This window comes from Ovis aries, chromosome 11, assembly GCF_016772045.2.
Source record: "Ovis aries strain OAR_USU_Benz2616 breed Rambouillet chromosome 11, ARS-UI_Ramb_v3.0, whole genome shotgun sequence".
NCBI lineage: Eukaryota > Metazoa > Chordata > Mammalia > Artiodactyla > Bovidae > Ovis > Ovis aries.
This window is the reverse complement of record NC_056064.1, coordinates 55,983,448-56,006,856: the sequence shown is the minus strand read 5'-3', so window position 1 is coordinate 56,006,856 and position 23,409 is coordinate 55,983,448. Positions and strand designations below refer to the sequence as shown.

General features: G+C 54.1%; 1 protein-coding gene and 1 long non-coding RNA gene across 5 annotated transcripts in view; one reads left to right on the top strand and one right to left on the bottom strand.

Annotated features, from left to right (window-relative positions):
- Positions 1 to 23,131, top strand: part of RAB37 (RAB37, member RAS oncogene family) — a 65,369-nt gene extending 42,238 nt beyond the window's left edge. The window contains exons 1-9 of one of the 3 annotated variants that reach the window (XM_015098969.3): positions 15,023 to 15,137; positions 17,555 to 17,665; positions 18,699 to 18,740; positions 19,263 to 19,329; positions 19,433 to 19,485; positions 20,409 to 20,474; positions 21,016 to 21,072; positions 21,154 to 21,230; positions 21,410 to 23,131. In XM_015098969.3, coding sequence (XP_014954455.2) covers positions 15,045 to 15,137; positions 17,555 to 17,665; positions 18,699 to 18,740; positions 19,263 to 19,329; positions 19,433 to 19,485; positions 20,409 to 20,474; positions 21,016 to 21,072; positions 21,154 to 21,230; positions 21,410 to 21,515 — 672 coding nt within the window. In that variant the 5' untranslated portion in view covers positions 15,023 to 15,044 and the 3' untranslated portion in view covers positions 21,516 to 23,131. Of the gene's footprint in view, positions 1 to 7,057; positions 7,169 to 15,022; positions 15,138 to 17,554; positions 17,666 to 18,698; positions 18,741 to 19,262; positions 19,330 to 19,432; positions 19,486 to 20,408; positions 20,475 to 21,015; positions 21,073 to 21,153; positions 21,231 to 21,409 lie in introns of those variants that run through there. The other 2 variants (XM_004013138.6, XM_042256415.1) reach the window with 2 other exon arrangements.
- Positions 7,242 to 19,558, bottom strand: LOC121820662 (uncharacterized). Of its 2 annotated transcripts, none has more exons than XR_009595398.1 (2): positions 18,672 to 19,558; positions 7,242 to 7,771 (listed from the first exon to the last, which is right to left on the bottom strand). It is a non-coding gene; the product is annotated as an uncharacterized LOC121820662 (long non-coding RNA). The 2 variants fall into 2 exon arrangements; XR_006061320.2 differs by lacking the exon at positions 18,672 to 19,558 and adding an exon at positions 15,691 to 15,985.
- Positions 23,132 to 23,409: the final 278 nt, after the last annotated feature.

The window sequence follows — 23,409 nt, the reverse complement described above, 5'->3', positions numbered from 1 at the left end:
TATGGCGAAAAAAATTTTAAAAGTAGATTTTAAAGCTTATGCATAACTAGAATATGCGTCTAAGTGAAGTGCACGTAACTCATCATACAAACAAACCTCTCTGCCCCTTCGTCTTTTGCTTAATAATATAGTTTTTTCCAAACAGCACATACAGATTTTCCTCATTTTTTTATCATTTACAATATTACATTGCATGTAAATTCTAGAGTTCATTTCACCAGTCCCAACTACTGGATTATCTGCCCCTACAAGCACTACGGTGAGCAGTCCTGTACATATATCTTGGTGCACTTTTGGAAGCAAAGCCCTAGAACTGCTGAGTGGGAAAAAATTGGCATCTGTAACTTTGATCAGTTCAGTTTAGCTCAATTGCTCAGTCATGTCTGACTCCTTCTGACCCCATCAACTGCAGTACGCCAGGCCTCCCTGTCCATCACCAACTCCCGGAGCTTGCTCAAACTCATGTCCATCATGTCAGTGATGCCATCCAGCCACCTCATCCTCTGTCGTCCCCTTCTCCTCCTGCCTTCAATCATTCCCAGCATCAGAGTCTTTTCCAATGAGTCAGTTCTTCACATCAGGTGGCCAAAATACTGAAGCTTCAGCATCAGTCCTTCCAATGAATATTCAGGACTGATTTCCTTTAGGATGGACTGGTTGGATCTCCTTGCATTCCAAGGGACTCTCAAGAGTCTTCCCCAACACCACAGTTCAAAAGCATCAATTCTTCGGCACTCAGCTTTCTTTATAATCCAACTTTCACATCCATATGTGACTACTGGAAAAACCATAGCTTTGACTAGATGGACCTTTGTTGGCAGAGGAATGCCTCTGCTTTTTAATATGCTGTATGGGTTTGTCATGGCTTTTCTTTCAAAGAGCAAACATCTTTTAATTTCATGGCTGCAATCACCATCTGCAGTGTAACTCTGATAGATATTGTCAATTGTTCTCCAGAAGGCCCTAGTGTAGACTCCCACCCATGGTATATGTGTATGTGCCTGCTTCCCCAAGTCTCAGCCAATGTTGACCATAATCAAAGTTTTAGCGAAGCATTCTATATTATTTTTTTTCAGTCAGGGTTCCCCAGAAAAACAGGACTAGTAGGAGATCTATCTATAAAGACAGATTTCGTCTAAGCAATTGGCTTATGCAACAGTGGGAACCAGCAAGCCCAGCATCTGTTGGGCAGGAGCCAATGCTACAATCTTGAGACAGAACTTCTTTCTCAGGGAAAGCTCAACGTTGCTCTTAAGATCTTTCAGTTAACTGGATAAGGCAAATGTGGATTATTGAAGACTTACAAGCCACCAGTCCCAACTGCATAACTACCTGCTCCTACAAATGCTCCAATGAGTGGCCTGGTACACCTATCTTGGTGTACCTTTGCAAGCGGAAGTTGGTTGTAGATGTTAGCCACATCTAAAATATCCCTTCATAGCAATATCTAGATTAGTGTTTGATTGAATAGCAGGAACTATAGCCTCGCCATGTTGACACCTAAAACAAACATACCTACCCAAGAGAAATGAAAACATATGTCCTCACAGAAATGTGTAATAATAGATGTTCATAGCAGCATTATTTATTAGTAGCCAAAAAAAGTGGGAACATCCCAAATACCCAACAACTGATAAATGGAGAAAACCGAAATGTGGGATAGCCATATAATGGAATATTATTCTATAACAGAAAGGAATTAATTACTGCTGCATGCTATCACATCGATGGACCTCCAAAACAGGACGCTAAGTAAAAGAACCAGTCACAAAATATCACATATGGCATGTTTCCGTTTATATGAAATGCTCATAAAGCCTCTCTATCCATAACCTTTGCTCATTTTTCTATTGAGAACTTTCGAGAGCTCTTGATATTGCTAGGTGTTTAACCCTTTACCTGGCACGCGCTGTGGTGTGTCAGTCACTTCAGTCACGTCTGACTCCTTGCGACCCCCAAGACCTCAGCCCACCAGGCTCCTCTGTCCATCTTGCCAATATTTTCCCGCTGTCGTTTCTCATTTGATTTTGTTGCTTCATCTTCTAATGACCAGAGTATTTTTTTTTTCCTATACAATCAGATCTATCGATCTTTTTCTTTACGGCATCTGAATTTCCTGTCTTGTTAAGGGAAAAAAAAAAAAAAAGGTTGCTAAGAACCACTGTCAGAGCCACAGTAACCACTCCATTCATCTTGGTTTTCTAAATGTTCCCCTGAATCACGAAATCACAGGAAAGCAATGTATTTAGACACCATTAGCCCGGCTCCATTGAGAGGCCTCTACGGAAGTGAGAGTAGATGTCAGGCCCCGGCTTTTAGCAAAGATCGATACAAAAGCTGGAGGAAAAGCTTCGCATCTTCTGCAACATTACAAATGCCCATTTTGTCATTCAGGCCTCTTGTGTAAGGATCCATACAAGAGATTCCTCTCAGCAGCTCATGCCAAGAGAAAAAGTACTCACTGATTGAAAGGACTCAGGCATTTTTCCTGGCAATAAAGTACCACACACTCCATCTGGCTTCCCATTTCATCTTGACTGCCAGGAAATCCAGAACCAAATGGAAGCTCAGACACAGGAGAAACCCAACCTTACTTTGGGGAATTTATGCCAGGCATGATCAGGCAGCATCGTTAACTGCCCTCTGGTATAGTGGTGTGCATGCCCACATGCTTAGTCGTGTCCAACTCTTTGTGATCCCGTGGACTGAAGCCCACCAGGCTTCTCCATCCATGGGATGGATGGGTTGCCATGTTCGCCTCCAGGGCATCTTCCCGATCCAGGGATCGAACCCATATCTCCTGTACTGGCCGGAGGGTTCCTTACCCTCTATGGTGGGTTTTGCTGTCAATCACCTCAGGTCCCTTTTGGATGTGGATGAGACACAAATAGGGACATAAACCAAATGACAAGAAGAGAGAACAAAGACACTTGTCTAAACGATGGCAACGCTAACCCAGAGGTTTCTGTCACAACCACGATTAATTAACATTCCTATACGTGCTCCCAAAAGTGGAGGTGCCCTGGAAAACCCAGATCTGAGGCTTCTCTGAGCAGTGAAATTTGGAGCACACCCAGAGTAACTTCAGGAAAATCCTGGCAGCTGTTGAGTGGAGACACTCCTTTGTGCATCTAAGATAATAGATTAGCCAGACCCCTCCCTAACATTTGGGGGACCAGGGCTAGCATACAAATGGGTGCCCATATACCATGCGTCTCGATATTTTAACAGTCTAAAGCTAGCTAAGAAAAGAATCTATCAAATCAGCATTTCCCTGATGGTTCAGTGGTTAAGAATCCACCTTACAATGCAGGGGACTCGAGTTTAATCCCTGGTAGGGGAACTAAAGATCCCACGTGCCTCGGAGCTACTAAATTTGTGGGTTGCAATTACTGAGCCTGCAAGCCACAGCTAGAGAGTCCCTATACCGCAAGGAAAGATCCCGTGAACTGCAACTAAGACCCAGGGTAGCCAAATAAATAAACACATATTTTCTTTAAATCTATCAAATCTATGCATCTGGACTTCCCTGGTGGCCCAGTGGTTAAGACTCCATGCTTCCACTGCAAGGGGCACAGGTTAGATCCCTGATCTGGTAACGAAGGGGCTTCCCAGGTAGCACTAGAATCCACCTGCCAGTGCAGGAGATGCAGATGTGGGTTCAGTCCCTGGGTTGGGAAGATCCCCTGGAGGAGGGCATGGCAACCCACTCCAGTATTCTTGCCCGGGAAATCCCATGGACAGAGCTGCCTGGCAGACTACGGTCCATAGGGTCCAAAGAGTCAGACATGACTGAAGCGACTTAGCACACATGCATGCTGGTAACTAAGATCCCACAGGCCACACAGTATGGCAAAAAAAAAAAGTGCATCTGACCTTCCTACCTTGACAAAAATACCTGCCTACCAACACAGAAGCCAGATTTGAATGTATCATTCTCAGAAGTTCTGCTCCGAGACATAGCAGCCTAGTGACAGCTGCTTCCCTATCCTCAGCCCACTGTTCACAGACGTTCCCCTGCCCTCCCCACTCCCACACATTCCACACCCCAAGGCCCTCAGGAGAGTGTGTATGTGAACACCCAGCCTTCACACCCAAGCTCTGTCCACATCCCAGCAAACAGCCACCCCTTGGCCACGACTCAGGCAACACTAGCAGTTAGCTTGGAGCAAACTATAGTCTATAGTGGGGACACAAGTCTTTGAGCTCCATGGACCACTTATTTCACGGGGAGGGGCACAGCCAGATAAAGACCAGGCATAAAGGTGGCCCTGGGTTTCAGGGGCAATCATTCAATTTCTAAACTGATCAGCTCTGAGCTCTCCCATGGTGGCCCAGATAAAAAGTTTTCCCCCATCATCAACTGACTCCTAACATGATCATCTTCACGGAGTTGCTGTTTTCAAAAAGACCAGCCCAAGCACATCATCCCTCCCTTGCCTCCGGGCAGAATTCCACTGGATCTGAAATGCTGAACCCCATCACCCTGGACTGAGTCCTCACTGAATCAGAAAAGGTCCCAAGAAAAGGGGACTGTTTTCACAGGAGAGAAGAAGGTGATGGTAACTCTTCACTCTGGAGAGGACAAGGATAAGGGCAGAAAGAATGAGAATCTGTCCTATCTTTTAGTAAAACTGGTAGATGCAGATGGACAGACTGACCCCTCACATTCTGGAATATTCTCTCTAGGAAGCACTTCTTCCAGTTTGAGGAAGTTAGATTTGAGATGTAAATTATTAAAGCCACTGCATACAACAAACAAATGGAGTCTTTTCACCAGGGAGGAAATAAAGGAGAAGAAAGAGAAGCTGCTCAGTCGTGTCCGACTCTTTGTGACCCCGCGGACTATAGCCTAGCAGGCTGCTCCATCCATGGGATTTTCCAGGCAAGAGTACTGGAGTGGGTTGCCATTTCCTTCTCCAGGAGGAAATAAGAACTGAACAGAATTTGGTTTGGGAAGTGGGACTGAGGAACCGTGGTCAAAGAGCGTCCAAAGGCAACATCGTGAATGACCCCTGCTAGTGATCCAGTTCCATGGTCTGACCCAAGGAGGCCCTGTCGATCTCTACAGTTTTTCATTTTGTTTTTTTGTATTTTTACGTTTTATAAGTTGAGCTAAAGCTGGCATCTCCCAAGTCTTTCCAGTGACCCTGAATGCTTGCCTTTGGACAGTGGCTACTGTCCACTTTGAAACTAATGCATTTACCCAGCCATTCATTCATCGAGGATCCACTGGCTATCAGCCTCTGAGTGCATGTTTATTTCTTCCCTATTGCTTATGATTTTCTTTCAGGTATTGCACCTGAATTTCCAGGTAATTCTCCCCACTACTTCCTGCAAGTACAGAAGTAGCCAGACCCTTCTTTCTCAGACTCTGTGTCCCTTTGAAATGTTATCCTCTCCAAGGCCAAGTGCATATTCTTCCCAATGTGTATATCCAGACATCCTCATTTTTTTCATTCTATAGACTTTCCCACAAGGGAGACCCCCAGACACAGGTATTCCAAGAAGCAGATGCCAAAAGGGTTAGGAAATGTTCAGGGATTTTGGACTTTCCTACTAGTCTAGTGGTTAAGACTCTGAGCCTCCAACAAGGGTTTGATCCCTGGTAGGGGAAGTAAAATCCCCTATGCCTCGAAGTGTGGTCACAAAAAAAAAAAAAGTGCAAGGATATTATTGAGGGAAACACCTATGAGAGCAATGGGGTGGGAGAGGCAGGAAAAGCAATCAGACTGTGATGAAGATGTCGACTTTAAAAAGATGCACAGCGTGAGAGTTGTGAGTTAAGTTTCATTTGGGGCAAAATGACTGCAACCCGGGAGACAGCACCCCAGCTGGCTCTGAGAGACTGCTCCAAGGAGGTAGTGGGGAAGGTCAGTATGTGTGATTTTGGTGAAGGGGGAGTTCGTGCAATTGAGCACCTATTTTACAAAAGGTATGTTTCTGCTAGTTACGAGGAGCCGATATCACCGTGAAGAGATTTAGTGCTTTCCTAGATATGAAGAGATGCGAGGACTAGGGTCTTGAAATCAAGTCCTGAAAGTATCTAAAGACCTGTTCTACCAGTTTTTCTGGAGCACATAGTGCCCCCTTCTTCACCCTGAACTCCCTTCCGGGCATCTCAAAGGTCAACAGCTGCAGCAACACCGGATTCAGTCTCCACAGAAGCAGATGTCAGATGCCCTCGCACGGGTGCATGCTAAGTCGCGCCAGTGGGGTCTGACTCTATGCGGCTCTACGGATCGTAGCCTATGTCCATAGGACTCTCCAGGCAAGAATACTGGAGTGGGTCGCCATGCCCTCCATCAGGGGATCTTCCTGACCCAGAGATTGAACCCAAGACTCTCATGTCTCCTGCACTGGCAGGTGGATTCTCGGTAAAGAGTCTACCTGCAACACGGGAGACCTGGGTTCAATCCCTGGGTCAGGAAGTTCTCCTGATGGAGGGCATGGTGACCCACTCCAGTATTCTTGCCTAGTGAATCCCATGGACAGAGGAGTCTGGCGGGCTACAGCCCATGGGGTCGCAAAGAGTCAGACATGACTGAGTCACTGAGCCCAGCACAGCGCCACCTGGAAACCAGCAGATGCCCTTGGGAAGCACCAACTCATGGTTGACCCAGGTCTGTCCCCAGGTGAAGGAGGAAGAGCAGGAAGGTTGGGTAGACGTGTGCAAGGCTGCTCTGAAGTCTCTGGAAGTTTCTGCAAAACTGCAAGAGAGTCCAGGAGCCAAAGTTGGCTTTTAGGGAAGTCTTGCTTCTCCCAGGAACAAACCAATGACGGCCCACAGTGCGCAGCAGTGAGACCTCAGTCAGCAATGCCCTCGGGGCTGGAAGTCTGAGAGGCACATTCTCAAGGTCACCCGAGAGACTGATTAACTTGGGTTGACACAAGATTTCCTTCATCCTTTCATGCCACGTTCAGCGGTTTCACGAGGAAATCCAGAGCTTGGGGTGTGTGTGTGTGTGTGTGTGTGTGAACATGTGTGTGTGCGTTTAGAAGGAGCCCACTCCCACAGCCCCAGAACCTCTCAGCCCCCTCTGTTGCTCCCTTTCAGACCATCCTGGTGGGGGACAGCGGCGTGGGGAAGACCTCCCTGCTGGTTCAGTTCGACCAGGGCAAGTTCGTCCCGGGCTCCTTCTCGGCCACCGTGGGCATCGGATTCACAGTAAGCACTCTGGGCTTGGGGGCCCTGCTGGGCCTCTGACAGGGTCCCGGCAGGAGACAGGTGGACGCTCACACTGGGTCATTCAGGAGGTTTAATAAAACGGCTATTGGCCGAGGTGCAGGCAGGGGGTGGGGAAACCAGGAGGGAAGTGGCAGGGCCCTTGGGCAGTTTCAGGGCATCCATCCCACCTGACGTCTGAAGAAAGGGAAGAGGGAACCGTCAGCAGAACCAGGAACAAAGAGGGCTGTGTACAGAGGGCTGCCCTGACCCCAATGGTGGAACACAGCCACCGTCGGAGCCCACCTGGGAGGCAGCCGGGGCAGGAAACTGGCCCCTGTCCCACACTGCTCCCCTCCTGCTCCCCGTCCACCTCCCTCTGGGGCTCCCCATGACCGAAGACAGCTAGAAGGCAAGGGAGCATCCTGACATAGATACAGGGCAAGAAGAAGCCCAGAGAGGCAAAGAGGTAGCTTAAAAATTGCGCATAAGTCCTTGGGACTTCTCTGGTGATCCAGTGTTTAAGACTTCGCCTTCACATGCAGGGGGTGCAGGTTCGATCTCTGGTCTGGGATCTAGGGTCCTGCGTGCCTTGTGCCAAGAAACCTGAACAAAACAGAAGCAATATTGTACCAAATTCTTTATGTTGCTGTTCAGTCGCCCAGTCATATCCAACTCTTCGCGACTTTATGGACTGTAGCCCACCAGGCTCCTCCGTCCGTGGGATTCTTCAGGCAGGAATACTGGCGTGGGTTGCCATTTCCTCCTCCAGGGCATCTTCCTGACCCAGGGATCAAATCTGCATCTCTTAATCTCATGCACTGGCAGGCAGGTTCTTTACCACTAGTGCCACCTGAGAAGCTCTTTATAAGACTTTAAGCTATTTATAAAACTTTTTTAAATGGTCCACATTAAAAAAAAATGTTATACACATGTCCAAACTTGGCATTGTCCTGTGGATCCTAGGGCACTGGCAGGTCAAGGGTTAAAGTTCAGGTTTTCACACTCTGTCTCTCCCTGGACACACCACGGGGGAGAAGCTCAGATCGAGGAAGCATCCTCAGGTTTTGTCTATTCTTAGCGCCTCTGCAGGCCGCAGAGCGCTTCCTCTAGCCCACATCCTTATTTCTCTCCCCTTTCACTATGCCTGCCAGCGGCTGGCAGTGACCTTGAATCCTGGGGAAGCCTTTGGAAAGCTTTTTGGCCCTCTCTTGGATGGTGGCAGGGGCAAAAGGGCCTTCTTTAGGGGTCCCCAGAATCCTAGTATCTGGAGATGCGGAAGGACAAATGTCATTTCTTGCGCAGCATGGGTGTTTGTAAGGCCAGCCTCCCAGACCAAACAGAGCACCAGGCCTGGGAGGTGCTGGGACACAGCAGAATCATGCTGGCAGGACCCCCCAGAATCTGGACTTGACCACTGGGTCGCCGTGCAGAAGGCAAGGGACCATGATGGAGCAGAAATGAGAGACTGGCCAGGGTATGTGCCAGCTGAAGTTCAGCCGCAAAAACCAGCACCCAAGGCTCCTAGTGCTTCGAGCAGCGAGGCTGAGTCCAGGAGGGGCGGGGCCACACTGGCAGCCCCCAGGCTTTGGACCAGGGTGCCAGGAAGCCGACCAGGATGGGCGTACCAGGCGTCCTCCACCGCGGGCCCGCATCACCTGCCCCTCAGCATGCAGGGCGCGTGTGTGCCCACAGTCACCCTCCTCACTCACTCCATCCCTGTCCTTCCGTGTGTCAGAGGGTGAGAGGCAGAGAGGGGGTGGGGGAAACTGATTCACGCTCCTCGGAGGCTCAGGGGTGGGACCTCTAACGTTTGCCATCAGCCTGGTGAGAAAAGCGAGGCGACTTGCCAGTGTGAGAAGGAAGAAAGCGAGTGGCCAGCAGCGCACGGGCCGGGCCCGCCCTCCCTCCTGGACCTTGGCTGCGTGCTTGGCCCTGGTTTGGACCTCAGGACAAACCCACGGGTAGCTTATGCTGCGTGAGGGCCTGGGGGCCCGATTCAGGCCTGAGTCTGGGGTCTTCTGGGTCCAGTGCGTAGCCTGGGAGCAGACTGGGCATAAACCCTACCCCTCAGCCCACATTGGCCGTAGAAGGTGGGATGACAGCCCATGACAGGGGCCACGGCGAGGACACGTGACTAACCCCGGGCCAGGCACCACGGCCCAGCTCCACACAAAGAGGCCTGCAGCATTCATTGGGAAAACACTGGTCTCCTCCACAAGCCCCCTCCCCACTCCTCTGGCTAGCGCCAGGGACTTTCCACTCGTTTCCTTCCCAGAGACGGGTCTCCTTCCAACCCTCTGCTCAGACCAGCTGGATCTCTGCCCAGCAGCTGAAGTCTCCCATGTCCTCTGACACAGGGGCTGGAGGACACGCGGGTCTCCTCCCAACATCAGTGGTCTGGGGGCCCCCAGAGAGCTGGGCTGCCGGACAGTTGCTTGTCCACCTGTCGTTTGCACATTAACTTGAAACTCTGCTGACAGCTCGTTGTTGTTAAGTCGTTAAATCATGTCTGACTCTTTGTGACCCCATGGACTGCAGCACGCCATCCTCCCTATTCTTCACCATCTCCCTGAGTTTGCTCAAACTCATGTCCATTGAGTCAGTGATACCATCTGACCGTCTCATCCTCTGTTGCTCCCTTCTCCTCTTGCCCTCAATCTTTCCCAGCATCAAGATCTTTTCCAATGAGCTGGCCATGTGCAAATGTCCTGTGGCCAGCCCTGGCTGTGGTCAGAATTCCTGGTAGCTGGTGGGGGTGGGTGGGTGTCCTGTTGACCCAGCTCATTAGGCTGAGTGGAGCCTGGGCAGCAGGAGAGAGGAGGAGTCCTTGACCTTCACTTTAAAGGAGACAGAGGTGGGGAATTCCCTGGTGGTCCAGTGGTTGGATTCTGTGCTTCCACTGTGGGAGACATGAGTTCAATCCCCGGTTGGAGAAATAAGATCCCACTTGCTGCATGGCCAAAAAAAAGAGTTAGTAATAATAACAATAAATACAGGAGACAGAGGTGAGTGGGGAAACCACTGGGATCTGCCCCCAGGCCCCCTCTAGAACCTCTGAGCTCATTGCTTCTGGAAGTGGGACCTGCCCAGGTCCTAGGTAGATGGCTCTCAAAGCAAGGTCTTTGCCAACCCCTCCGTCATCATCTGCACCCAACTGGTGGCATAGTCCTGTGGATGAGTTTACTGGGGTGTGAACACCCACAGGGTTCACACAGCAGTCTCCCCAGCCGGCTCCCTCCCCCTCAGTCAGGTCCTCCTGGCTATGTCTTGTCTCAGTGTCCCCTAAACTCTCCCGTCTTGCCTGAACACAACTGTAACGTTCATCTTTCTAAAGCCTCATCCCTGGTCCCCACCACCTAGCACCATCAGTGGCTCATCTACTGCCTTCCAATAAGTTGGAATCTGTCCTGTGCCGGCCAAGGTCTGGCGCGTTCAGTCGAGTGGTTTCCAAACACACAGGTAATGCACATAGAAACCTCCAGTTTGCCTGCAGTCATGGATCCCAAGCTCACCCACGCGCACGTGGGGACCGGCGGTCAGGCACCTCAGACTCTGATGTAGGTGTTCTCCCAGCTCTGCGGGTTTCTTGCCGCCCCCTCCGCTCACTCCCCCATCTCCTGAGTGCCCTCCTCTGAACAACCATGAGGCTTCACACAGCAGCATCACTTCCGTACTGGGAGGTTGTGTCAGGGTGTGGGGTGTGACTTGTGTACCAGAGGAGGTCAGGGAGATCGGTTAGGGGTGAAATGTGGGGTGTGTGCCTTCTGGACTTGGGGGTGATGAGAGGGGAGGGGGTCATTGAGAGACACTGTATTCAGAGGGTTATCTCTACCTCTAGGGAAGGTGGGAGATGTGGGGGTCAGTGAGGAGGGTGTCTGTGCAGTGATGTGGCGTGCATGTTGGGAAGTGGTGTTGAGTCCGGTCTGTGACCGTGAAGTGGTGACACGTGTTTGAGGGATGTGAGATGTGTGTGTTTGCAGAGGGGGTGAGGCATTGTGTGTCCATGGTCTGATATGAAGGGCACCCGTGCTCACTGATAAAAGCGGTGCATGCGGAATGATTTGAGGTGCTTATGTGACTTGACTTGAGGTGTGCATGACGTGAGCAGCATGTGTTTCTGTGGCCTGGGTGGTGTGTATGATTTGAGGTGTGTGTGTGAGGTGTGTGCATGATGTAAGATGTGTATTTGTGGTGTGAGCAATTGTGTGTCTGTGGTGTGAGCTGTCTGCTGTCTGTGATGGGGTGTGAGGTATGTGTGTGCCTGGGTGTGACATGTCTCTCTGTGTGTGTCACATGAGGTGTGTGTGTCTGTCATATGAGGTGTGCACATGTCTGGGTGTGAGGTGTCTCTGATGGGGCGTGACGTGTCTCTGTGTGTGTGTCTCTGTGTGTGTGTGTCTGTAGGTGTGTGTGTGTGTCATATGAGGTGTGTGCATGTCTGGGTGTGAGGTCATCTCTGATGGGGTGTGATGTGTCTGTGTGTGTGTCACGTGAGGTGTGTGTGTCCGTCACATGAGGTGTGTGCGTGTCTGGGTGTGAGGTCGTCTCTGATGGGGCGTGACGTGTCTCTGTGTGTGTGTCATGTGAGGTGTATGTGTGTGTGTCTGTGGTAAGGTGCTAGGAGTGGGTGGGGTACCGTGTGCCCGGTGTGAGCACTCGGGGAGATGCAGGCTGCCCCAGCGTGTACACAACACTAGAGAGGCCGTCAGGAAGGCTGGACTCCCCAGAGGCTGTGTCCTCCGTCCGCTCTCTCCGCCACCCCTCCTGTCTAAAGACACTCCCCATCTCTGAGTGGGCTGTGCAGCCTCCCTTCGGGGCAACACTTGCCACCCTGGCACCTCCCAGCTCTGAACATCCCTGACCCCCTCTCACTTCTGCCTCCCTGGAGGCTGCCCTTGAACACCCCTCCTGACGCTGCAGTGTCCCAGAGGACAGCATGTGACATACTGTGCACACAACACCGCCCACAGGCCCCAGACCCGGCAGGCCAGACAGACACAGCCCAGAGGAGACCAGCCGGGCCTCTCTGCCATGTTAGTGGGCTTCATGCCCCACTGCTACCAACCTGCCCACAGTGGAGATGCAGCCACACAGCGCTTGTATTTCTCCACAATTTCTAGAGCATCCACACCAATGGGCAACTTTCTCCATCCCAAACCTGCCACAGGACAAAGACGGTCTTGCGGAAGCCGACACAAACCACAGCTGGAGGCCAGAAATCAAGGCATAGGCAGGGCCACACTCCCTCTGAAGGCTCAAGGGAAGGCCCCTCCTCGCCTCTCCCAGCCTCTGGCAGCTCCTGGAAGCTCTTGGCATTCCTTCACTCGTAGCTGCAACGCTCCCAGCTCTACATCTGTCTCCACACGGCCATTTTCTCCCTGCGTCCTCTTCTTGAAAGGATACCATTCACGTTGGATTGAGGTCCCACCTCCTCCTCCCTAGACAGTGTATTAAAAAACAGGGACATGACTTTGCCTACAAAGGTCCATTTAGTCAAAGCTATGGTTTTTCCAGTAGTCATGTATGGATATGAGAGTTGGACCATAAAGAAGGCTGAGCACTGAAGAACTGATGCTTTTGAACTGTGGTATTGGAGAAGACTCTTGAGAGTCCCTTGGACTACAAGGAGAGCAAACCAATCCATCCTAAAGGAAATCAACCCTGAATATTCATTGGAAGGACTGATGCTGAAGCTGAAGCTCCAATACTTTGGCCACCTGATGCAAAGAACTGAATCATCAGAAAAGACCCTGATGCTAGGAGGGATTGAGGGCAGGAGGAGAAGGGGATGACAGAGGATGAGATAACTGGATGGCATCACCAACTCAATGGACATGAGTTTGAGCAAACTCCGGGTGATAGTGAAAGATAAGGAAGCCTGGCATGCTGCAGTCCACAGGGTTGCAAAGAATCGGACACGACTTAGCAACCAAACAATAACCTCTCCTCTAAGACCTCATCTTAAATAATTATACCCGCAATGACCCTACTTCCAAATAAGGTCACATTCTGAGTTGTTAGAGCTTAGGACTTGAGCTTCTCTCTGGGAAGGGGGGAACCACAATGCAACCCACATCAGCCTGGTTGGCAGAGGAAAGCCAAAGAGGACCAGACCACATCCCCTCTCTCCTTCCCCCTCAGTCATCATCCTCTTGGGCTAAAACCCTGCAGGGTTCCTGTGTGAGCCCTCAGGACACTGAACGGACTGGGGCGTTATTTGAGACCAAAGCCTGCGACGCCCAAATAGCAGGCAAGAGGGCACATAGGCAGGGCTCTGTGTCCTCCCTGCTCGCGTCCCTCCCTATGTGGCATGAGGTTGTGGCACACCCACTTCCAGAAAACAGCTCCTGGGACTTCCCTGGTGGTGCAGCGGTTAAGACTCCGCGCTTCTAAAGCAAGGTGGGTGGGTTTGATCCCTGGTCAGGGAACTAAGATCCCACATGCTGCACTTTGAGGCCAAATAAATAAATAAATAAAAACAGTGCTCCATGGAAAATAGCTCCAAGTGATGCCTAAAGTTACAGGGCAGGAGGCAGGTGTACACATACAGTTCCCACGAGGCTTATGGTCGCCTGTAAGCCAGGCCTGCCCCTTGTCCCTCACCCCCAATACCTCATTAAAGAGGTGCAGGGCCCCTGCCCCTCTACGTGCCCCTCACCCAGTCCCTCTGTAAAGTACCCACCCTGTTCCATGGGAACCTGACTGCACTTATGTAGGATTTGGGATCAGGTAATTGAATGGTGGGATGGCATCACCGACTCGAGGGACATGAGTTTGAGTAAGCTCCGGGAGTTGGTGATGGACAGGGAAGCCTGGCGTGCTGCAGTCCATGGGGTTGCAATGAGTCGGACACGACTGAGCGACTGAACTGAATTGAATTGAATGGTTAGCCCAGGCCAGGGCCCCTGAACTTTGCTCTGGACCACCCCTGGACACACTCTTAGTCTCTGTCAACAAAAGCAGGAGGATTCCTGGGAGGTCCTGGAGACTCAGCTCAAACTGATTCACAACTTTATGAATTCATTTGGTACCAGGCTTTAAGACCTACTAGGTGCCAGAGGGGAGGGCCACACGTGGATAAGGCTAGTCCTGCCTCGAGGAGCACCTGGATTGGGAAGTGGGCCGGGAAGCCCGCCTGGGAAAGCTCTCCCGGTAGGGGACACTCTGGGCACAGCCCAAGAGGTCAGGGGGGAAGTGTCAAAGTCCAAGCACCGGCGGGGGCCCAAGCAAGTGTACTGCATAGTGAGTACCCCTCGGTCGGTAAACACAATTACATTCGGATGACGTCGAGCTAGGGCCCCCTAGCAAAAGCGAAACTGCCTGCAAGCGGCGCTCAGAACGCAGGCGTGCTCTCGAACCCCGCGCCGCGCGGCCCAGGGGCGTTTCCACTCTCCCCGGACCCCGCCCCCAGTCCCCCCACCCCAGCCACCTGTGGACCGCAGGCCGGATGGAGCTCGGGCGTCGCCTGCCGGCCGCGGTGGGCAGCCGCAACCCGGGCGCTAGCCCGCGGGTCCCAGTGATGCCAGACCTTCCCCAGAAGGCGGGGTCCCCAGGGACAGCTCCCCGTGGAACCCTAAACCTGGCAGCTGGCGGCCCTGGGGAGCTGTCCTCGGCTGGATTTGGCCTACGCCCTCCGATCGGTGCGGCTCTAGGAGCCTGCCTGCCCCCTTGAGAGCTGACTCTGCGGTCCTGCGCGCCCCCGCGGGACAGCCAGCTCCCCGCCAGCGTCGTTCAGGTGGCGGAACGGAGGGAGGAGCCTGTCGGGGTCCCGGCCTGGGGCGGTGGAGGGGAGAAGGAGCGGGCGGAGCTTCAAGCGGGGCGTTTCCTGCCTGTCCCTCGGCCGCCGCGGGCCCCAGCTCACCTCTGGTCCAGGGACATGACGGGCACGCCTGGCACCGCGGCCACCCGGGATGGCGAGGCCCCCGAGCGCTCCCCACCCTGCGGGCCGAGCCACGATCTCACGGGCAAGGTGGGTGGGCCCCGCGCCCAGCGCTGGGGACTAGAGTGCCGGCTCTGGGTGGGGGGGGCCGGGGGCCGCCCTTCCCCCCCGCCCCCAGCCCCTCTCTGGCTGCGGCTGCGCTGGACTCATCCCATCCCCGCCCCCCAACCCCCGACAGCCAGGTCTTCCCAGAGTAAGCGGGGGAGGGTCGAGACAGCCCCCGGGCCCATGCCAACGTCCAGGGATCTGGGAGAGAAGAGAGGTGCATAGGAAGTACTGAGTGACTCCCCACCCCCTGAGGACCCCAGCCCCTTTTCCCTCTGCCTCACTTCGGCCAGTGCGAGCCCCAGGAACCCCGGGCTTCTCGCTAGCCCCTGAGCCCACAACTCAGCGCTTGTGCGCTGGAAAAGACACTCGGAAGGGGCTCCCCCTGACGGCGGGGAAACTTGCGCTTTACTGCCCTTCTCCCAGGGTGGACTAGGAGCCCAGCTGCCCTCAGGTGCGACCCCTTCCCCCTCCCAGCCCTGCAGCCAGCTGCGCACACCTTCTGGGCGGATGTTGCTAGCCAGAACAGTAGACTCACCTGGGAATTTTTTAGACCCTGAGAATGATGGGAGCAGTTAGGCACTAGTATCCCACCTGGGAGAGTTTAAGTCAGCTCTCTGGGCCTGGTTCCCGCTGCGGGTGGCCCTGGTCGAAGGAGGTGGGGTTGCTGGTGGACACTGAGCAGTCTGCCCTTCCTCTGCACCCTGGGAGCAGACAGGAACCGGGATCTCTGAAAGAGGGAGCCCAGAGCTTCCACTCTTCCTCCCTAGGGTAGAGTCGGGGAGAGATGATGAGGGGGCCGGCTTGTCTCCTGCAGCACGACCTTGAAGGAGACCTGCCTTTCTCGGTGCCTTGCTTTCCTCCCTCCACCGCCCTCCCCCTCTTCTTTCAGGGGAAGCTAGTCTGCAAGTCACCCGCCCAGAGCCGTTGTTGAGATAGGCGCCCCAGTGTGGGCTGCAGGCAGGAAATGGGCCCCCAGTGTGTGCAGGGGAGGGGGAGCCACTGAGAACCAGTCCTGGGCCATGGGGCACTGCCTGACCTCCTTGCTTGACAAGCCAGCTGGGTGTTTGCCTAGGAGGTGGCGAGGCTGGGCAACTGTTTGTGTTTGGTGGACTTGCCTGGCTGGGTGGGTGGCTGGCATCGCTTACTCAAGGCAGCTGTGATCTCTTAAGTACACAGCTGCTTGCCTTCCCGCCCTCTCTCCCTCCTGCCCCATCGGGTACTAGTACCCAGGAACCAGGGAGCCATGCAGGCTCCAGAGAACTCCCCAGCCCCCAGCCCACCATCTGTCCAAGAAATCATCCATCCTTCCTTCTAACCCTGTGGGAACTGCCACAGAAAGGTTAAGGGATCTTCCCAAAGTCCCCCAGTCACCCATGTACAAGCCAGGACCCCAGTTTTCATGCACCTTTTGCTCAACTGGCCATCTAATCCCATACCCATGGTCACAGCAGGAAAGCCTTTGGGCTCCATGGTCAAGGTCAAGGCCCCCCAAAGAACTCAAACCTTAGTCCCTGCTCCACTCATTAAGCATCTCTTCAGCCAGTTGGAAAAAATTTCAGCTTTAGGTCTCAACCCCTGTTCTCTGAGTTTGAGGAGTGTCAGGACAGAGGGATCCCCTCCCTGGCCCCACCCTACCCCATCCCCAGAGCAGAGGAGCAGAGACTGGCCAGACAGTAAAGGGACAGACACACGTCCACACACACTCTCTCCCACCCCACCCCTGCCCCCCCATGCCAGTTTGCAAGCCATTTGTCCCACTTGGGAGGTTACTGCGGAAAGCATTTCAGGCTAAATGTCTCTCTGCTTTAGTATAAATTTGAGCCTTCCCTAATTCACGCAAGGCTTTTACAAACATAAGATGTCATTAGGAATTTCCAAATAAAGGTGACCAAAAATAAAACACCGGAACACGAGCAATTTTAGAATATGCCTTGGCAACTGACAGAGGCCTACCCGCCTCAGATCCTGATACCCTCCCTTGGGTGGGAATCCCTGGCTGAATTATTAATGCTTCTCTTTCTGGCATGGTGGCCCCACTCATGTATGCACGCAAGCGTGGAACACACAGCAAAGGACGGGATCCCAGCGTGGCGTGGTAGGGGGCCAAGGGGGCCAGAATCTAGACGCATGAAAAGTGGTTGTTCTCGGGGCCACAGAGCACATTTGGGGGCCTCTTGGTTCTGGGGTCTCAACTCGGCCAGAAGCCAGATAAGGACAAGAGGGTCCGAGAGAGCAGCTGGGAGGCCAGCAGCAGCCCGGGAGAGTGGAAGAGAGCAGCAGGCAGCAGGCTTTCCAGAAGCAGGTGCCCACTCAGGGCTCAGCATCCTTTCCCGGCCCTCCCTGGGAGCCCAGAGTCTTGCCCCAGCGCCCCATTAACTGCCTCTGCCCCCATCTCCTAGGTGATGCTTCTGGGAGACTCGGGCGTCGGCAAAACCTGTCTCCTCATCCGATTCAGAGACGGGGCCTTCCTGTCCGGGACCTTCATAGCCACCGTCGGCATAGACTTCAGGGTGAGGTGGCTGCAGGCTCCTCCTCCCAGCGGTGAACCAGGGGTCACAGCTTCAGGCACGGGGGGGGGCTGTCCTCTGCTCCCTGCGCTGACCCCTCAGGTCTGCAGTGGCTCACCCTAGAGGTGGCCAGCTTAGAGGAGTCTGGGCTTGCGGGGATCCCTACCTCCCTACAGAATGAGAAATGAGAGATCTTAAAATCCTGCCCCTGAGCAGGGCAGACACACCCCCATGGTGTGAGCCGGCCTCTCGGGCAAGACGTGAGGTCAGCCAGTCTTTCTGGAGCTCAGGGCAGCGCCGCAGGGCGCGAGGTTGAGGAGCCGGACTGGTCCTATGGAGAGAGAGCAGCAGCCAGCAGCGCGCCCCCTCACCGGGATGAACCCATCTTGGGTTGGCATCAACAGATTGTCATCGGGGTTGCCGAGCACTCTGAGCACCGCACGGCCCCAGGGGCCAGGAGGGCTCAGGCCTAACCCTGGCAGCGGGGCTCTCAGAGGCCGGGTGCCTCCTCCCAGTAGAAGGGGAAGCTTCACCTAGCGGTAGAACCAGTGGGCGACCAGGGCAAAGACAGCCCTGCAGATCCGTCCGCTGAGGTCTCCGAGATGCTGGTGGGCACCTCATCACGAAGAGCTACTTTGCAGCGTTGAGAGTGAGCCCCAGGAGAGGCAGACAGAAACAGGGAAGAGGCAGGACCCCCCCGCCCCCACCCCCGGGCTCGGCCTGTGTGTCCTGCTGAGCCCTGGGGGGTGGGGGCAGGCACGTTCTCAGGCTCCCTTGCCTTGGTGTGTTGTGAGAAGGAGAGACGGTGTCCACAGAAGAGAGGACTCTGAAGTCGGGCTGCCTGGGGACAGAGTCCCCCTGCCCTGATGGGGCGATCTGACTGGAGACATCTCCGGGGCTCGTCAGACACCCTGGCACCCTGGGGGAGCGGCCAGACAGGGTGCCGGCTGTTGTGCAGGATTCAGCAGGACGCAGAAGCCAAGCCGCCTCCCCCGCCCCCTGCACCCACCTCTCCGTCTGCCCTTCTCTCTTTCAGAACAAAGTGGTGACTGTGGATGGTGTGAGAGTGAAGCTGCAGGTGAGACCAGCGGCTGCGAGGGCTGGGGTGGAGGGGGCGGCGGCTCAAGGATAGGGGCGCCTGCCCAGGCTCTTCACCCACCCACAGGAGGCCTGCGGCCCTGCCCTCAGCCTGGGGTAATTTCCTGTGGGGCCCAGGAGAGGAAACGGCTTTTGTTTGTTTGATGTCTGCAGAGAAAGCCGTTCCCAGGCCCCTCTCTTCTGTCACAGGCAGCAGCTCCAAGTGCCTTCAGACAAGCTCAGGCTTGCTGCAAATCCTCCCCAGTGTCACGGGCCTCACATGCTCTAGGAGGCTAGACACCCCTAATCCCTGGACGTCACCACTCAGGGCAACAGCATCAGATGAGAACAGAACTCATTAACTCGTTAACTGCCACCATCTGGCAGGTCACCAGGCGCTCACAGGTCCCTGAGAAACCAAAGAACGAAACCTCTCACCTCCCGCCCCTCATACCACAGCAAGGGTTTTCTCTGCTGAGCACAGAGCTTTCCCGCTTCTGACTGTCTGTCCTTCCCTCCCTAGATCTGGGACACGGCAGGGCAGGAGCGGTTCCGCAGTGTCACGCATGCTTACTACCGAGACGCCCAGGGTAAGGGCCTCCGGCACGGCGCCACTCCCCAGCCCGCCTGTAACAGTCACCCTTCTGCCCCAAGTCCCTCCGCCCCGTATGACCTCTCTCTCTCCCCCTCCAGCCTTGCTCCTGCTGTACGACATCACCAACAAATCTTCCTTCGACAATATCCGGGTAGGTTCTCCCTACCTAGCACTCGCCACTCTCGGGAGCCAGCAGGGCAGGACCGCTTCCTGCTTGTGGGAATGGGTGGAGCCTGGAATACTGCTGCCTCACTAAAAACCCGAGCTGTGACTCAGAAGTAATAAACTCCTCGTGGGCAGCTGATTGGCATGTGGGCATGAAGGCCAAGCAGGCTGTGTGCCACTTGCTTACCCCTGCCTGTGATTCATAAGTGCACTTCATGACAGAACGTTCAGAAAGTCCCCAACTCCACCCTGGACAAGAGCTCAAGGGAAGAGCCCAAGCAGAAAACGTCTACCATATATGCAGCCCAAGTTTCTAGAAAGTGACTCAGGCAGACAAAAATGAGTGGCTCTGTCTTCACAAGCAAACTATCCAGTAGTCGAGGCAATAATTCAATAAATATAAGCACTGACTCTGTGCACAAGCGCGGTGAAGGTTGCATATGCTCCCCGACCTCAAGAGGTTGGCAAGCAAACTGGGGAAACCAGACATATAGAGATAAAACAGCTTACCAACTGGATGGAACCCATGGCATCCCTACTGCCTCCCCCAGCCCCACAGGCATGGCAGACATCTCTAATCGATCACAGTATTTTTGATCACCGAGCCCTTACATGGCCTTAGAACCCTCTACGGGGCATTCAGGGAGAGTGCTGGTGACTAGGGCCGATCTAGAACATAAAGCTTGTGCCTCCTCTATCTTCCATAGAACTGAGAGTTACACTGAAAGGGGTTTAGAGCTATTCAGGACTGGAGAGAGGCCCGAGCAAAGACGCAGGAGAGAGAAGGCCCAGGCTATCGTGTTCAGTGATCGAGGGCAGTGAGTAGCCCAGGAGGATCCAGAGGGGAGAAGCAGGGAAGGCCGGGGAAAGGAGGAGAATGGCTGGGGCTCAGCGCGCCCTCTCCCACAGGCTTGGCTCACTGAGATCCACGAGTACGCCCAGAGGGATGTGGTGATCATGCTTCTGGGCAACAAGGTGAGTGGCTCCAGGGCAGGGTCGGCCCATCCTCCCCTACAGCCACCAGAGTAATTGCTGGACATCCTGCCAGCAAAGAACCCTTTCCAGCCTCCAGTTCAGAGGTCAGACCTGTCTGCAAGCTTCTGCCCATCTCATCTGCCCTCTTAAAGCTTTGGAATTGGCCCTATGCAGGGAAAGGTCAGGCTGTTTCCTGAGAAGTCCAGGAATGCCCAGCTACTCTGTTAGATCCTAGGGACTAGGTACATGGATGAAGATCTGAGATGGGAGAGGGTTAACCTCAACTACCGCTATCCCTTCAAGGCTGGTCACCACCCCTTTGCCAAGCGGAGTTACCCACCATCTCCCTAAGTTGGGGTGAGATCCCCCTGCTGGGAGCTAAGAACCTGAGGAGGGAGTCCTGGCCCCCGGTGGATCAGACCACCTGCAGTCCTGCAGGCCACCAGCAGAGGGCGGGAGGTCCTGCTCCCAGGGCAGAGAGAGGGGCCGGTTTGGGGGTCAAGGCGTCCTTCCCCCAGAGTGACCCACCTGGGCTTGACAGGCAGATGTGAGCAGTGAAAGGGTGATCCGCTCAGAGGACGGAGAGATGCTGGCCAGGGTAAGTGACCGGCCCGGGGGTGGGAGGGGAGGGATGGGGGCAGCCCGAGACTGGCCATGGAGCACGCTCTCCCCCTGGCAGGAGTATGGAGTTCCCTTCATGGAGACCAGTGCCAAGACGGGCATGAATGTGGAGCTAGCCTTTCTGGCCATTGCCAAGTGAGTGCTGAGCCGGGAAGGGAGCGTGCAGGGCAGGGTGGCGCCGTCTGGGACCCAGTGCGGCCTGGCCCCTCGCCCAGTCCCAGGGCCCATCTACAGCCTGCGATCGGAGGCCGTGGGACTGGGGCAAGGCTCAGCTCCCCACCAACTGCCCAGCCCACTTCTCCTTCTTCTTCAAGGGAGCTGAAATACAGGGCCGGGCTGCAGGCCGATGAACCCAGCTCCCAGATCCGAGACTACGTGGAGTCCCAGAAGAAGCGGCCCAGCTGCTGCTCCTTCCTGTGAATCCCAAGGGTCTGAGAAGAAGCTCCAGAGGCCCCCGAGGATGCAGCCGTCCTCCCTCACCGCCCCCCCCCACCCCAGACCTGGCTTCTTCTGAGCGGCTGAGCCAGCAGGGAGAGAGTTGGGGGACCCACTGCACAACCCCTCAGGACTCCTGCCCCTCCCCTAGCTCCTGGAGCTTCCCTGCGTCCACAGGGGAGGGCAAAATATTTATCTTTCATTTTAATGATACATAACTTAATCAAAAGAGCATCAGAAAAACCGAGCCAGAGAGCTGGTGGTGGTCCTTTGGCCTTCTAGTACTAGGACTTAGGAGCCTGGGCCTCCCTCCTGACCACCATGAGGGTGGTATTGCTCCAGCTCAGCACCAGGGGGCACTGATGCACTTCTGGGGCATAAAGGCAAGTAGTGACACCACCCCCCCACCCCCACCCCAATCCTTCAGCTGGCAAGCAGCTGAGCAAACCCAGGCCTTCATTTCCTCCAGCTCCCCAGAGAGCAATCTTCCCCAATAAAACACAGCCCTTGTGCTGGGAGTCAGACCAAAGCCTCTGGAAGATAAGAGATGTGGAGATTAGGCCAGGGACCTGGCTCTCTGTGGGGAGATCGGAGAGGAGTAGCAGAGATTAGGTCTATCTGTTTGGCTACCTCTGGGCTCACTGGCCCCCTTCTGGGAGGTGTACCCCTTTTCCTCCAGCCCACAAATACATGAAAGCACCTGGAAACACCTGGTTCCTGTTCTCTGAACCTCAGATCCCAGAGGAGCCTCTCCTCCCTGAATCCCTGGCTTTATCTTTCTACCTTTCCATCTGTGTCTCCAGACACCTAAGGTTATAGACAGGAAAAGGTTATTCTGGTCCCAACCCTTTGGCAGGTATGCAGCCCACAGGCTACTTCTTCAAGCAGCTCTAGCGCTTCTGCTGGACAAAAGAGCCCAATAAAGAGAAAGCAGAGAAAACTCTGATCCTGGCGTAGGCAGGAGGCAGAAGTGAGCAAACCTCAGGCCGTTGTGTAACCTCCAAACCCAAGTGCTGCCTCTTCCCTGACCTCCCTCATTCCTTTTCTTCTCAGACAGACAGACCAACTGACTGACCTTAGAGCCCAAACTGCTTTATCTCCCTTCTCTCTGACCCTGGTTAGGGAGTGAGAGGTCATCCATTTCCGGGTAAATCAATGCATTGTATGCAAAACAATGTCTCTCTGGTAAGATCTGGGTGGGGAAAGGGCCCACAAGGAGTTTCTGTGTAGCCAAGGTCACAGGTCTTCCCGAGCCCTGACCTCAGCCCTGGGAAGAGGTCAGGAGCTGTGCAGATTGATCTAGAGACACCTTTACTCCAGCTCTGTACACCAGGGGCCGGGAGAGGGGTATGTAAGGTATGTACTGCCCATTTCTCAGGCCGCTGCATTTGCTTTCAAAGCAGAAATCTTGCTCTTGGAGCAGAGTCAGCAGCTCCAACTCAGGCCGATAAGGAAGCTCTGCAGGCAGAGCAGGGAGGAGCCTGACCTTGCAGGGTTCTTCTGGGGCCCAAGGCAGGTTGCAGGCGATCCAGTCACATGGGCTGCTCTGGGCCTCTAGCATTTGTGTTTTTCAGCATTAAATGGCAGTATTTTGGAAAGTACACCCTGTCCACTGTTTCTTTGAGGTGGACATGATGCGGGGGTGGGGGGAGGGCGGCGGCAGTTCATGTTGAAAGGATCGTTATTGTTTGTCACTGACTGCCAAAATCATTTGATCCTCATCCTTAAATGCCCACCCCCCACCAAACTGGTCACCTCACCCTTAACAGACTGCCCCCAGCCTCTGTGACCAGCCTCTCATCTGAAAGTAGGAGCTGAAAGAAGGTTTATTATCTCACGGTCCTAATCATTTTACTTTCTCTGTTGAAAACGTCAGGGC